Genomic DNA, 14,414 nt, shown 5'->3' with positions numbered 1-14,414 from the left:
AGCCTGTTGCTGGGTTGTTTCCATGGTGATCACGGTTTTTCCGCGCCACATCGGGAGTCAGGGAATTCATGGAAAAGAGGAAATGGTGGGCGAGAGAGGGAGAGACTAACACATGGTTCAATTAAGAGAGAGAGAGAGAGAGAATTCTGGGATTGTTGTAGGCAGTTAAGATGGCTGACTCAGATGAGAGACAAGGGGCTTAGCAGATAGTTAGCATTGATCTAGAATCAGTTGTGTTCATTTGCTCATAATTAGTATATCTGGGTCTTTCCACGAAATAAGTGCCTTTTGTATCCCTTTAATATTTTAAGTAGACATGCACCAATATTGTATTTTAAAACCATGTTACAAATGGAGTACCTTTTAAAATAGACTACATGAAGAATTCAATAAATCAGATTTTTTTATATGAATAATGAGCATCGTGACATGTCCCACAGTCAACTCGGTGTCACTTCTAGGAAGATTTTAACCCACGAGATCCCAACATTTCTTCAAGTTTCTCCATCACCGAACTCTCGTTTTAATATGGCAAAACTATCACTTCTTGAATATTTTTTTCCAAAAGAAACATTAAACATCTAATAGTTCTAACATCTAACATCTACTGTTTTTGGCAATTTTCTGGTGTTTTTTTTACATTTTTTTGTGGGGACATTTTGTTAGTCCCCACAAGGTCAAATGCTACTTCTAGAGGGGTAAGGGTAGAGAAGGGTAGAGAAGAGAAGGGTAGAGTAGAGAAAGAAAAAGCAGCTGGAGAGTGAAGCCGCTTATTCCCATTGAAAAAGCAATATGAAAATCTCAAGGCAACTGATTTAATGCCAGTAGTTAATCCCGTGAGATGATGGGCCACTCTCAGCTCTACTCCCCACAGAACACAGTGTACAATACCACAATAATCACACAGTGTAGCCATTTGTTTTCCTACAAGAAACCACTATTTGGGGGCTAGTCCAGGATTTTAACCCTGGACCTCTCATAGCTCAGTATGCTGCGAATCACCAGAATGAGTTTGTAATAGTTTTGAAATAAAAACTTCTTCATCCCACTCAAAACATGTACACAACCCTATCATAGCAGAAATACCTACTAGGTGTACTGATTGTGCTATAGTTAATTGAGTGTGCTGCATTGAGGACCTAGTTGAAAACAGCACATGGCCTTGTCATGTGTATGACCGTCGGGTGTTTCCTTACAGACATTTCCATTAACAGAATAAGGTATGAAAAGCGTCATTATCTTGCCAGTCAACACCCCGCCTGTTCACATGCACACATCATGGTTGATCTCTGCAACCCACTGCTCCCTCTGGTGGCCGGTCTGGGTAAAACGTTTCTCCTCTGATTTGGAATTACTGGATGGCGAAGTAATTATATGACGAGATGTAAACATGATCATTTTTAGATTCTAACCATTAGGTAGTGTTTGTAAAAAAAAATATATATACATAATTTAAAAAAAAGTTGGATTCACTAAAGCAGGAAAAGTACATATGTATATATTTGTTTCCTTACCTTGAGAGTTTTGGAGAAGGAAAGACCCCAAATCCACACTGATTTAGCCACTGCCACCAATAGCTAATATTTGCATTTTCAGACCAAAAACCAATCAATGTATTCAGATTAGCATGTTTTAAATGTCATGCCCAAATATGCTACCAAATACTTTATTTAGTGTCACAAAGAGGAGCGATTTCACTGAAATGACATGCAAACAGAGAATATCAAATTAATAAAATCTTACCACCATATATCACTTCAACATACCAGACACACATTCATATCAGTCAGTGTTTTAATCCCAAATTACTAAATCAATTAATTATTTGATCTATAGTGTGTGTAGTTTAATGGAAGGTGGATATTGAGGTAATAGGAAGAGCAGGCACAACGATGATCTGAAATAGCTGCAGGCAAAAAGCTATTCCTGGTGATTTTCTTAAACACCCCCCCACCCACAAAAAAAAAGCATGTTATAATCTGCTGTTATAAATCTGGTCTGTGTTGGCAACTCGAGCCATGTTGTCAAACTGTTGATCTTATGGATCAGAGAAGGGAAGAAGTGTTGTTTGACTCCGAGGCCTACTTACAGATACAGCCACTGGTAGTACTTGGGTGAATATATTTAATCTCCATCACTAAGCACTCTAACCATAATTGAAAGTGCTTTAATATCAGACACTTCCTTCATCTTCAACACAAGGGTTAGTGATGTAGCATTAGCATCATTTTGGTTCCAGTCTCATTTAAAACCGCAATCTGGGATATTTACAGCCATCATCATTAATAATTTAAATTAATTATATATATATATATCCATTGATTCCTGTGGAATATCCTTTAGAAATGCATCATGAGTTTACCACAACTGTCTTCTATCATGTCCCAAAATGTAAGGTTGTTTTGTTCCATTATAAACAGTGTCTTTGTAAAACAATGCATAACTTTAAAGTACTTTTACAATTATCATGTGGATGTCATGGACTGTCAGTTCTTGCAGAAAGAGCCCCGTTTATGAATTTGAGGATTCATTGGAGGGGGTTACATGACCCCAGCCTCATCCCTCATCTGTATACCAAAACAAGTGACGGACAGCCCGTTTGGCTGGGGGGGGAAAACAAATCCCAGACTGCACCTTTAACGCTCCCTAGTGTGTTTAATATAGGCTTCAACACGCATCCGCATGCCTGGCTCAGTAGCTCAAAATAATGACAACACTTTTCACAAGCATCACGTCTAGTGGCGCCTAACATTTTTTTTGCGGCTAAAATAATACTCCTGGATTTGTCTGTGCTTGAGCCTCCGGAGGATATGTTTACACACAAATCTCAGGCATACTGTAATTTGCCATGTTATATGTTTTTTGGTTTTGTTAAAGTGTGAAAGTACCTGCCGCTTTGAAATGTGCTCTGGGGCTAAAATGTTGGATGTTGTACTAGCTGAAAATGATCTTAAAACATGTTCTGTCATGTTGACCCCCCCCCCCCCAAGAGGCCTATAGACCTATAACACTAATTAAAGACAGAGGTTAACAAATGCATGGTGACAGTTCTAAGGCCAGGCTATATCACTTGGGTGCTGGCTATAGAATGGTAACAGACACATACTTGTCCAGGGGCAACGAAGGGCAATCAGTGTCAGCTACCACTGGACATTATACTGCCACAGGATGTGATGCTGTCAGTGACACATGTTGGTTGGTCATTTAGGAGCCTTAAAGGACTCAAGGCTTGGAGGTCGTTGTGACTCAGTAGAAGTTTAACAGAATACAGCGAGACATTCAGGGCCTTTGGTTTACATTTTATTCGACAAGACAATGATCCTGAAAACATATAATAGGTTTTCAGAAAAGCAAATTACATTTTTAAAAAAGGGGGGGGGAAGGGAAATTAAGAACATGTTTACAAAAAAAAAAATCACAATGATCTCAAGTGTTTGGCTTTCCACAATCAGAGGTTACCTCGTCTTTTTTTAATCTCATATTTATTTTCTAAGACAGAAACAAATGTGTAAGTGAACAAGCTAAAAAAAATAAAAGTAACGAAGGCACATCTGGCTTGGTGATGAAAAAAAATGCGACAATGAATGTGAGATAATTAAACAAGCGGGGAAGGAAGAAGACCGGATTCAGATTAGCGTTAATCGCTAACATTCAGTTTGTATTTTTTGGCATTAAACCTATCGGGACGGAGGCAAACACACACTGCAACTCATGCTGCAGCGAGAAATCGTTATCAGATGCCTTGACTATAAAACAACAGAACTAAACAGAATGCTGACTCATTGGTCTTTGATAATAACAAACCCAGGGGGCCCAATGATTGTCGTTTTCTAAGCTCAATATATCAACACATCTTAAATGTTGAGGCTCTTTTTATAGGCAAAACACAAAACAGTACAATATATTTCCGACGGCAATATGAGGCAATAAATAAAAAAATAAAAAAAGAAGATGGAATCACAGTTTATAAAAGCAAATTTTAAAAAATGCAGTTCATTTCCCTTTGAACTCTGACCTGTGTAAGGGCTATAAAATTCAGATGTGATTGTCTGACACTGCACCACTTTATGCGAGCCCGCCGCCTACAGTCATACGTGTTCAGAAATGGCGGCACGAGTCTTTTTGCACAGAGAAGAAGTTGAGCTACCCATAGTTCCATGCAGCATGCAGACATTATCTTTAAAAGAAACACCATAGAGACCCGAAGTGCCACCAAAAGCCAATGAAAGTTGTTTTCAAAGTGATTGTCACATCAAAAAAAAAAACGACAATAGCGCAGTGGAGCACTGACTGTGATTGAATAAAGAACCGTGAGGTAGGCACTTACTACTGTGTTATATTTCTCTGTGTCCGTATGCCCACCTAGCAGTCTATATACCATATCTATTTTTTCCACATCTGTGCAGCAATCATTAGTGCCATAGTATCTATTTATTTACTTACAAAGCTACATGTGCTTTTTGTTCACGTTTTGTCTTCGCGTCGTTTTATTTAATTCAACAACCTAATGTACTTAGCGAGTATAGCCTCGCTTGCCTCTGAGGTGACGCGGACAGATCAATGCCCTCGTGGAATTGTGCGACTCAAGCTCTTTGGAACGGCCAGAACCAATGATTTTGGTTCCCATTACTCAGCAAGAGTTACATACAACTCTGTTTATTGCGCCCTGCAGTAAGCACTGTGGACAGAACATAGTCGTATGCTGACTGACTTAGTATCAGCTAAAAGCTATCTCAAGTCGTGCTGTGCGCCTTCTATACGGCCTAAATCACCCCGCTGCTCCACATCCATGTGTTTGTGCTTGAAGTAGACTATACAATGGAGGAACGCAAAGACATCGACAACATTCAAAAAGTATAAGCCCTGGTGTGTCTGTAAGTAGCCTTGGGGAAAAAGTGAGCCAACTGATTGAAACAAGCCACCGATCATGCCATGCAGAGTTACAAGGGCTAAAATCCACACAGCATTTTTAGATTAAAAACATAAGCCTTGTGACTGACAACCTCAATACCCGTTAAAGTAAAATGTATACTTTTTTTTCTTCCAATTTCACATGGAAACTGACACCCCTATACATAGAGGTTCTTGAAAACACCTACACTCGTTTTTTTGTTTTGACATTTTACACATTTCACCGACAATATATTAAATCAGCATTATTATTTACAGTGTTCGTTGATAATTTGGTTCACTTTGACATCTTTGACCAACTTGACACGGTCTCACATAATTGTTCATCAATGACGTTTTGCACATTTGTGTTTCGGTACATAAAAGAATAAGACTAAAATAGAGAAGATTTCAATTCATATTTCACTGCGTGTAAAATAAACAGCATATATTACAGCGTATAATAGCCACTTCATCTACATAAATTGGTACTAATGGCAGAATTTTCCAATATATGCTGGGTATTTTGACACTGAAAATACAATCCTTATAATTTGAACTTAAATGTTAATCTTTCCTGTGTGTGTGTGTGTGTGTGTGTGGCGGGGGGGGAGGGGGGTTTGCACACTCATCGATAATTGTGTTTGCATTGTGTGCTTTGCTGGAAACAAAGATGTCACACTTCGATACCCTAACAACGTAGTATTGCCAGCTCTTGCAATTTAGATTGAACCCAAAACATGAGTCAGATTCTTAAACGTTGTCATGTTGCAATGTTATAAAGCAGTGACAACCTCATTCTGTTCATACTGCCATAAACGGCATTTTGGTGAGGATGCTTACTGTACATTATAAACTGGGTGGTTCGAGCCCTGAATGCAGATTGGCTGAAAGCTGTGGTATATCAGACCGTATACCACAGTTCTAATTACGTTGGTAACCAGTTTATAATAGCATTAAGGCACCTCGGGGGTTTGTAGTATATGGCCAATATACCATGGCTAAGGGTTGTATCCAGAAGAACAGCCCTTAGCCGGGGTATATTGGCCATATACCACACCATCTCTGGTCCTTATTGCTTAAGTATAACACTGCAACATTCAAACAAACAGTTTCGAGTGATAATTCTGGTGATATTTTGAATTGTGTTTCTGGTGATATTACCTTTCCGGAATCACAAGAGTAGTAAACACTGCATTTAGGTTCTGATCACATCGGGAGGCTGGATTGGTCCAGAGCCTTCCTGGGCCTACAGGCACGTTGTTGTTGTCGTCGTCGTCGTCACGGAGGCTAAAACGTCATCTGCTAAACATACATGGCTGCCGACACAAAACTTTCTCCGCGGGCCACAGTGGTCGACGGCGGCTCGTCAACGTGGTGACCGCCCGCGCCGGAGTACGGCGGCAGGGCTCCGTCATTTAGCGTGTCGTCGACATCGGCATACCGTATCGAGTCCTCCAGGACAGCAGGGCCGCCGCCATTAGCAGCCCCACCGCCGGCGGCGTTTTCATCGTCATCGTCGCAGGCATCCAGATCCTGTAACAGCAACAGATCCCGGTTGAACCAGCAACAACTCTCAAGAAAATGTCATCAACTGTGGTATGGTAGACAAAATCCACTCCTTGACCATGCACCATTCAATAGTTTCACAATAGGTTCAAATAGCTTTTTTTGCTTACATAATAGTCAAGATGTTGAGGGACCATGCAGGCAGAACGTTATAATATAGTACAAAAGGGTGAGTAATCGGACGATAGAGACGAATCCAGAGTCTAGAAAGCAGCCGGCTGTACCTCATGAAGGGTAAAGGTCGTACAGGTAGTAAATCAACGACTATAAACAGCACTGTGTGAAAATGGAGACAGTCCGGGTTGTGTTCATAAGGCACCCAATGGCAGACAACAGACTGAAACATGGAGCAACTACCTGGACTAAAGTACGATAGGAAACATTCATTTTTTGGGGGGGGTTTTCTGGTGTGACCTAAAGATCACAACCCAGAGAATGGAGATTGGAGGATGTCCTCTTACCGTGACAGGCTCTCCGCTGGTCTCGTAGTAGACCTTACTTAAAGGCTGGGTCTCCGTCAACTCCTTCGTCACTGGGTCCGTGACATGCTTGTTCAACTGTGGGTAAAGTCAGATAACTGGGCCACTCATCTCCAATCAATAGCCATTAGCCCCATTACGAACTGCACTCCGTGTGGTTTATGACCTTCAATAATAACGAGCCCTGAGTGACAGGGAACGTGGACCACTCACCATCTCTGTGGAGCTGCCGGTCTTCACAGGCGGAGGGGGCTTGTGCTTGGGAGGACCACTGATTGGATGAGAGAAAAGGAGGGCAGGGGGAGAGGTTAGTGCAACTCACTCTGTCCACACCAAACAGATATTGAGTGAGTAAAACTCAATTGATTGGAGGAAAGATATGGATTTGCTAAATCGTACATATTGGAAAAAAAATATGACTGAGAAATCGCTAAGAGTGTCCTGAAAGGACAATTTGCTGAGAGCGGGGACACTCACTCTCCGTTCTCTGCGTTCTGCTTGCGTTTGCGGACCAGCACGATGGCAGCGCCCACGATCGCCAGCAAGAGGACCACACCAATGATGCCTCCGATAATGCCAGCAGTCGACGGCCCTGCTGTTTTCTTTCGCTGCTCTGAAAGAGAAGACGACGCGGGGGTACTTAGGATTTCGTCCAATTCAAATATATGTCATCACTCCTTGTGATAAGAGCTGGGGGGGGAACATCAGCTGTTAGAAATCAGAATCCAATCAGAAGTGTTAAATGAAAACAGCTGTACTGAAGAACAGGGGCCTGTTCAGGAGGATATTACAGAACATTCCAAAAAAAAAGGCGTCACACAGAACAGACATGACTGTTCATTCTATTTCTCTCTGCAACATTCAGAACGTTTCTCACCATCGAACGCACGCCAGGAAATGAGCTGTTAGGCATTTAAACGCCTGCCACACATCTTATCATCCCCCGATGTTCTGCGTTGACCTCAGCCTCCTTGCTCAATTATGCCTATGTTTGTGATTTCCAGAGGGCATTGAGGCTGAGTGAGGCGTCTAAATTAAATGTAAAAGCCTCTCATTATGTTGGTTTTAACCAGCTTGCAGTTTCCACAGACTGCCACTAGACCACTATTATCCTCAATATCACATTGGAGGACAATGGCGGTCGACTTCCTCTTTTCAGCCACATGGTGGTGTGCTGTTGCCAAGCTAGCACCTCGCTGCTGAGAGTGAGTGAGTGAGAGCATAAATTACTTTGTGGATTCTCACTCCGGCTTGCGTCCATATCAGAGATTCTGACTACGGGTGATTCCACTGGGAACGGCGCAGACCCGCGCATCTGTTAGCTGTGTAGGTGTAGTGGAGTCTGCTGTATCTACGCCGGGGACACGTTCAGAGACACACACTCATAACAACCTCAGTCAAAGCCGAAAAGAGACCGGTCAGCGTCAATCATTTGCTATCGCATAAACATGAAATGGAGAAGGGAAGGAGGGAGATATGGGGCGGTGGCCAGGGCTCGGTCCTGAATTGCTCGCTCTCTCTCGCTCTTTCTCAAAGCTGGATCCGCAGACACACACACAAAAATCTATACAGACAGAAGGCCCCCCCCTCCCCCTCCCCCTCCCTATTGGCATCCCTCTGTGGGTACCCTAGCTGCTGATCTGATGTGCTGTGCTTGATATCAGCGTTTACATTAGCAGCGTTTACCATTAATGTTTTCAGATAAAAATTAAACTGTATTTTCAATAAATAATGAGTCATGTTAGTTACTGCATTAAAAACAAGCCGTCTAACATGGAGGAAATTAACTGGTCTTAAAACAATTATTGACGGAAAAAGAAAACAAGCTGTCGTTACACCCATCCCTGTTTCAGTCTGCTTTCTTATGTTCAGTCTGTTTTCTTATGCCTGATGAATATAACCCTGTTTGAAGGGCGGGAGGGCTGAGGGAAGGAGGTAAAAGAAACAGACGATTGTATTGGCTGGGAAAAGGGGGGTAACGATAGGGGGTGCCCACCCACCCGATACCCACGGGTTTGGCAGAGAATGAGGGCCAAGACAGGGTGGGGGTAAGAAGAGAGGGAGGGAGCGAGAAAAAGGATTTGGATCAGATTTTGTCAGGGTGGATACAAGAATGGGGCGTGGTGGAGTGGAGAGGGAGACGATGTCATTGGAGACTGATTAGCTCACATAACAGATGTGATGTGAATAGACAAACCCCTGAGCACACTCAAACACACACTAAGACCCACCCCACACACACACACACTCCTACCCAGTCATCCTAACATATTCTACCCCATATCTCTCCCAGTTCAGTCACTTACCAATACCATTCTGTCAGCCCAGATTGAAAGAATGAGACTATCCCGAATCCACATTTTGTTACATTACAGCCTTATTCTAAAATGGATTAAATATTTATTTCTTGTCAATCTACACACAATAAACCATAATGACAAAGCGAAAACAGGTTTTTATAAATATTTGCAAATGTATTAAATATAAAAACAGAAATACCTTATTTACATAAGTATTCAGACCCTTTGCTATGAGACTTGAAATTGAGCTCAGGTGTATCCTGTTTCCGTTGATCATTCTTGAGATGTTTCTACAACTTGATTGAAGTCACCTGTGGTAAATTCAACTGATTGGACATGATTTGGAAAGGCACACCTGACAGTGCATGTCAGAGCAAAAACCAAGTCGAGGGAATTGTATGTAGAGCTCCGAGACAGGATTGTGTCGAGGCACAGATCTGGGGAAGGGTACAAAAAAATGCCTGCAGCATTGAATGTCCACACAATGACCGCCCGGGCAAACTGAGCAATCGGGGGAGAAGGGCCATGGTCAGGAAGGTGACCCGATGGTCACTCTGACAGAGCTCCAGAGACTGGGGCGAAGGCTCACCTTACAACAAGACAATGACCCTAAGCATACAGCCAAGACAACGCATGAGTGGCGCTTGGGGCAGGTCTCTAAATATCCTTGAGTGGCCCAGCCAGAGCCTGGACTTGAACCCGGTCAAAAATCTCTGGAGAAACCTGAAAATAGCTTTGCAGCAACGTTCCCTGACAGAGTTTGAGAGGATCTGCAAGAGAGGAATGGGAGAAACTCCCCAAATACTGGTGTGCCAAGCTTGTAGCGTCATACCCAAGGTTGTAATCGCTGCCAAAGATGCTTCAACAAAGTACTGAGTAAAGGGTCTTAGTACTTATGTAAATGTGATCATTTTCTTCTAACATATTTTCAAAAAATTCTAAAAACTGGTTTTTGTTTTGTCATCATGGGGTATTGTGTGTAGATTGATGAGGGAAAAATGTAATGTAATCCATTTCAGAATAAGGCTGTAATGTAACAAAATGTGGAAAAAGTCCAGGGGTCTGAATACTTTTGGAAAGCACTGCATATACATAAGATGTGTGAGGCTAGAGAGAGAGATGGGAGGGAAGGATGGTGCTAGGAGGGAGAGCGGAGGAGAGCGACAGGGGTGCGAAGGCTCTGAAGTGGGGCCAATAGAGGCAGACTGTAAAAGGTCCAGCGTCTCTCTGGGATACGGTTTAAGTGACAGGGAGGAACAACTAGCGAAACAACCCCTCACAGTCGGCCTGGCTCTCATTGCCATTGGCATTCTGCTGCTACACTCCTCCGCAAAACTCCCAACTGGGACAGCTCTCTCTATCTCTCTCGCTCTGTCTGTCTCCATCTCTCTCTCTCTCTCACAGTCCATTGCTCACTTTCCCTTCACTGGCAAGCAAGCTCTGAAATGTTCTCTTTTAGTCACACACTCGGTCAGACACAGAAGTACACACACACACACACACACACACAGCCCTTTGGGCCGAAAAATGTTCAAATTCTACATAATTACCTTATAGTTCAAAAATGAACCACTAAAAAAAACGATTTCTTCCTCTCCTTTTTCAAAATAGGTATTGTACAGTAAGTGCTGGAGCTAGAGGGGGAGCGAAGGAGTGAAAGAAAGGATAAAGAATGGCGAGGGAGAGGGATAGAGAGAAGATTTCAACGTAACATGAAGTCAAATACTGCCTTGTGGTTAGAGGCCAAAACTGGATTACCCCTGACATCCGCCTCACTCCATGTGTTTTTCTTTACCCCTCCCTCTTTCTCTCTCCTTAGTGACCTAGCGTGTTCTCGGCTTCCCGCCTGCTCCACCAACCCAAGCCTTCACACACACACACACTTACTTTGCTGGGCCGTCTGTGATTGGAGAACAGGCTCGCAGGAGTGTTGCTCTCCTGGACTGTTTAGCGTCCAATGAGCCTACAACTTATCTTTCCCCATTGCTCACCAGTGAGCAATGCAACGCAAGGCACACACACACACACACACACACACACACATAGACCTTCAGCACCAATAGTCATTGGATCATCACGCCTCGTGGTAGCACTCAGAAACAAACCCTGCATGTGTACGTGTGTATCTGTGCGCTTTGAGTGTCTCAGCGTTTTATGTCCCTCGTAGTCTTAATAGCTACACTTTTAAACCCTATCAATTGCCAGAGATTCTCTCTTTTTCCATGCCGGTCAACTCTCCCCATGTGTTTTGGTTTCCCTCCATCGTTCTTCCACTTAGTGGATTAAAAACACTGAGTTCGCTTCCTCAAATAGCATGACTGGACCAGAAAAAAAGTGTTTCTCACAAAAATAAAACAAGTTTATCGTCATTGTAAACGCCTCCAACCATTCCATTCCCAGGGATCAAACTGGGTCAAATAGGCACAAAACAGCAACAGCCACTTCATTTCGGCTCCAGCGTGGCCCACGTCCCCTGATCTTTGCCTTAAAACGGATCACGTACCCAGCGACTGTCACTTATCTGGGTCAAGTGGACCAGGGTTGGACTTCGGGGCCGCGGCTGCCGCCTTGTACTGGGCAACCTTCCACATAGGTAATGAGGCCTGGGTGTTTGCGGGGCCACCGAGGGTTTGTCAGGTCAAGAGAGCAGTGTGTGTGTGTGTAGCTCAGAAGGGCATGAAGCTGGTTTACTGAGCTGGGTGTCTCCAGACCAACAGGCACTTATACTAGCATGTCTTCGTGGCCACCGCTGCTTGTGCCTAGTAGCATCAAGCAGAGCCAAAGCTAATTTACTGCGATCCCTCCCCTGTTGGCCCCTGTGCATTTTAACTGTCTGGAGATTAAGCGGAGGTCAGTCAGTGACACTGTATGTTTGTTTTGTCAGATTGTGTCGCTATATCCTTCTGTCTGTCCTTCTCTCTCTGTGTGTGTGTGTGTGTCCCGCACTGTGACACTGATCTCCTCTACTACCTCCATGCCTCCCTCCCTCCCTCCTCCGCAGGCAGCAGTATGCTTCCTGCCATCCAGTGCCACAGTGAATCACAGCCCACACACTCCCATCCAGCCACTGCTGGCCCTCTAGCCCTGGGTAGACAGGCCTCTTACCCTTCCTCCAACCCCCCCCCCCCCCCATTGCCGCTCCACTGAGTGACCTTCCTCTAGCATACAAACAGACACAAAAGGGACACAGAAACACGGCAGAAACACAGTCAGACAGACAGACCCACGGACGAGGACAGCAGAAACACATACTTCCACCAAGTCCGCTCCTCCTGCTGCTACATGCCATATCAGTTTCTGATATAAACATTGGCAGTTGCAACGACACAGGAAACATATGCTGGGCTAAAACGGTTTAATAGGCTTAAACCCTGATACACACTGTCAGTGTGTAGGCCTTTTTCCCGTTCACTTTATCTTTTTAGAGAGAGGCCGTCTCTTAGGAATTGTTTTGACTGCATGCCGTGGATTCTACGTTGTGTTTTGACACCCCAGGTATGTAGGTACTTTCACTAACGGTCATACAAAATGGCCACCTCGTTCTTCCCGCAAAACAACATCACAACTTGTTTATCTGCGAGTGATTTGTTGCAGCTGGAGATGCTAGCATTGAACTTTGTAACCTCTCAACAGAAACACCGCCACTCACTATAATTCCCCTCACATACTGTGAACACACACACACACACACACACACAAAATCCCTGCAGGACTAACAGCTGATTTGTCTTAGCCTGCCTGGTATGCCTGTTGAGAACCAGACGTTTCATCATCCTCCACTCCCTCCCTCCCTCCCTCTCCCCTACACACTCATCCATCACCTCACACCTCTCCGTTCCGCTCCTGTAAAACTCCTCGTTTTACAACAATGGAGTTTTTCAGAGAACGGACAGATCAAGGGAGAAGCCCGGAGCGCACTTAAACCCCATTTCTGTGTCTTTCAGCATCTAATTTGCGTTTCCCGGACAATGGTTAGGAGGGGAGAGTAGGAATGAAAGAGAGAGAGAGAGAAAGACCAGAAAGAGAGGGTGAAATGGTTTTATAGAGAGAGAGAGAGATGAGCTACCTTGAGTGCATCGGTCTGAGATGGTGGTTAGTGGTTAACAGACTAATAGTGGAGTGAGCCGTGAGATTTTGCTACGCTAACGATGGTAAAGGTCTCTGGGATGGCTAGCCATGGCGTAACTAAAGGGCAGGCCCTGCGAGGCCACGGTTGGAGTGTGTTTAATGGACAGAGAGGTAGAGGAGGAGAGAGAGAAAGATGAGCGGAAGGAACAGAGGAAAGAAAAACCAGGGAAAAGGAAAAAATGTAAATAATTATATATTCATGAATTCTGCGAAACCATCTAAAAAAATGAATTGCTAGGAGACTGGAGAAAAATAAGAAAAAAAAAACTGAATTTCACATTGGAATGAACTGCATTCTTTTCTACCTGTGATTTCCTATAATTGGACTCAATGAAAGGATTGAACCTAGGGGTGAACATCAACTCTGTTGTTATGACAGCAGTGAGAAGCTGTTGTCGTGCAGCTGGGAAAAGACCAACAGTCATAGGAAAAACTGGAGAAACAGCCATGATCTGTACATATCGATATATGACTGAGGGAATGTACAACAAAGCCATTCCCATGGCAACACCGGCTGTTTTATATACAGAGGAAGTGAGTCATCATTGAATTACAGAATATTGTGTATCAAATGTATATAGAACTGTAAATGCCAATGCATTCTAAACAATATATACCTTTTATATTAAAATGGTACCCCACATTGTTTGCGACAAAGACTGTATTAAATACTAGGCTATTGCTGATTACCAGCAAGCACACAGCAATCTGTATGGCGGTTTACAGCATCAAAAAATATATACTCCACGGCTTATGGTTTGGAAGGTACTACTGAATAGAAGGAACTCACCCAATTAATTCCATCCAAGTGTTTTGATAGAGCATTTCGCTTTCATTACATCAATACATTCTGTGAAAGCCACACCTATTCTCTTGTGTGGAATAAGTGCTTCTGAAATCGGTTTAATTGCAGATAGCATTTTTTCTCTTTGTGGTAATTATCCACCTATGACAACCGCTGCATACTAATGAAATCTGAATCCATATTTAAAGGCCTTAACTGATAGCAAAAACTCAATTTTCTCTTGTGTCTTTATATAGATCGTCT

General features: G+C 43.3%; 1 protein-coding gene across 1 annotated transcript in view; it reads right to left on the bottom strand.

Annotated features, from left to right (window-relative positions):
• Positions 1-3,283: 3,283 nt before the first annotated feature.
• The window catches only part of pvrl2l (PVR cell adhesion molecule related 2 like), an 83,141-nt gene continuing 72,010 nt past the window's right edge, over positions 3,284-14,414 (bottom strand). Inside the window, exons 7-10 of the mRNA XM_064983741.1 lie at positions 7,416-7,551; positions 7,152-7,209; positions 6,921-7,016; positions 3,284-6,426 (exon numbers count right to left, since the gene is read on the bottom strand). Of these exons, the coding sequence (XP_064839813.1) occupies positions 6,196-6,426; positions 6,921-7,016; positions 7,152-7,209; positions 7,416-7,551 (521 nt within the window). The 3' untranslated portion in view covers positions 3,284-6,195. The remainder of the gene's footprint in view (positions 6,427-6,920; positions 7,017-7,151; positions 7,210-7,415; positions 7,552-14,414) is intronic.

The sequence above is a fragment of the Oncorhynchus masou genome, chromosome 13 (assembly GCF_036934945.1).
Source record: "Oncorhynchus masou masou isolate Uvic2021 chromosome 13, UVic_Omas_1.1, whole genome shotgun sequence".
NCBI classification, from domain to species: Eukaryota; Metazoa; Chordata; class Actinopteri; order Salmoniformes; family Salmonidae; genus Oncorhynchus; species Oncorhynchus masou.
Note: the sequence above shows the minus strand (reverse complement) of the source record. Positions and strands in the feature narration are given on the sequence as shown.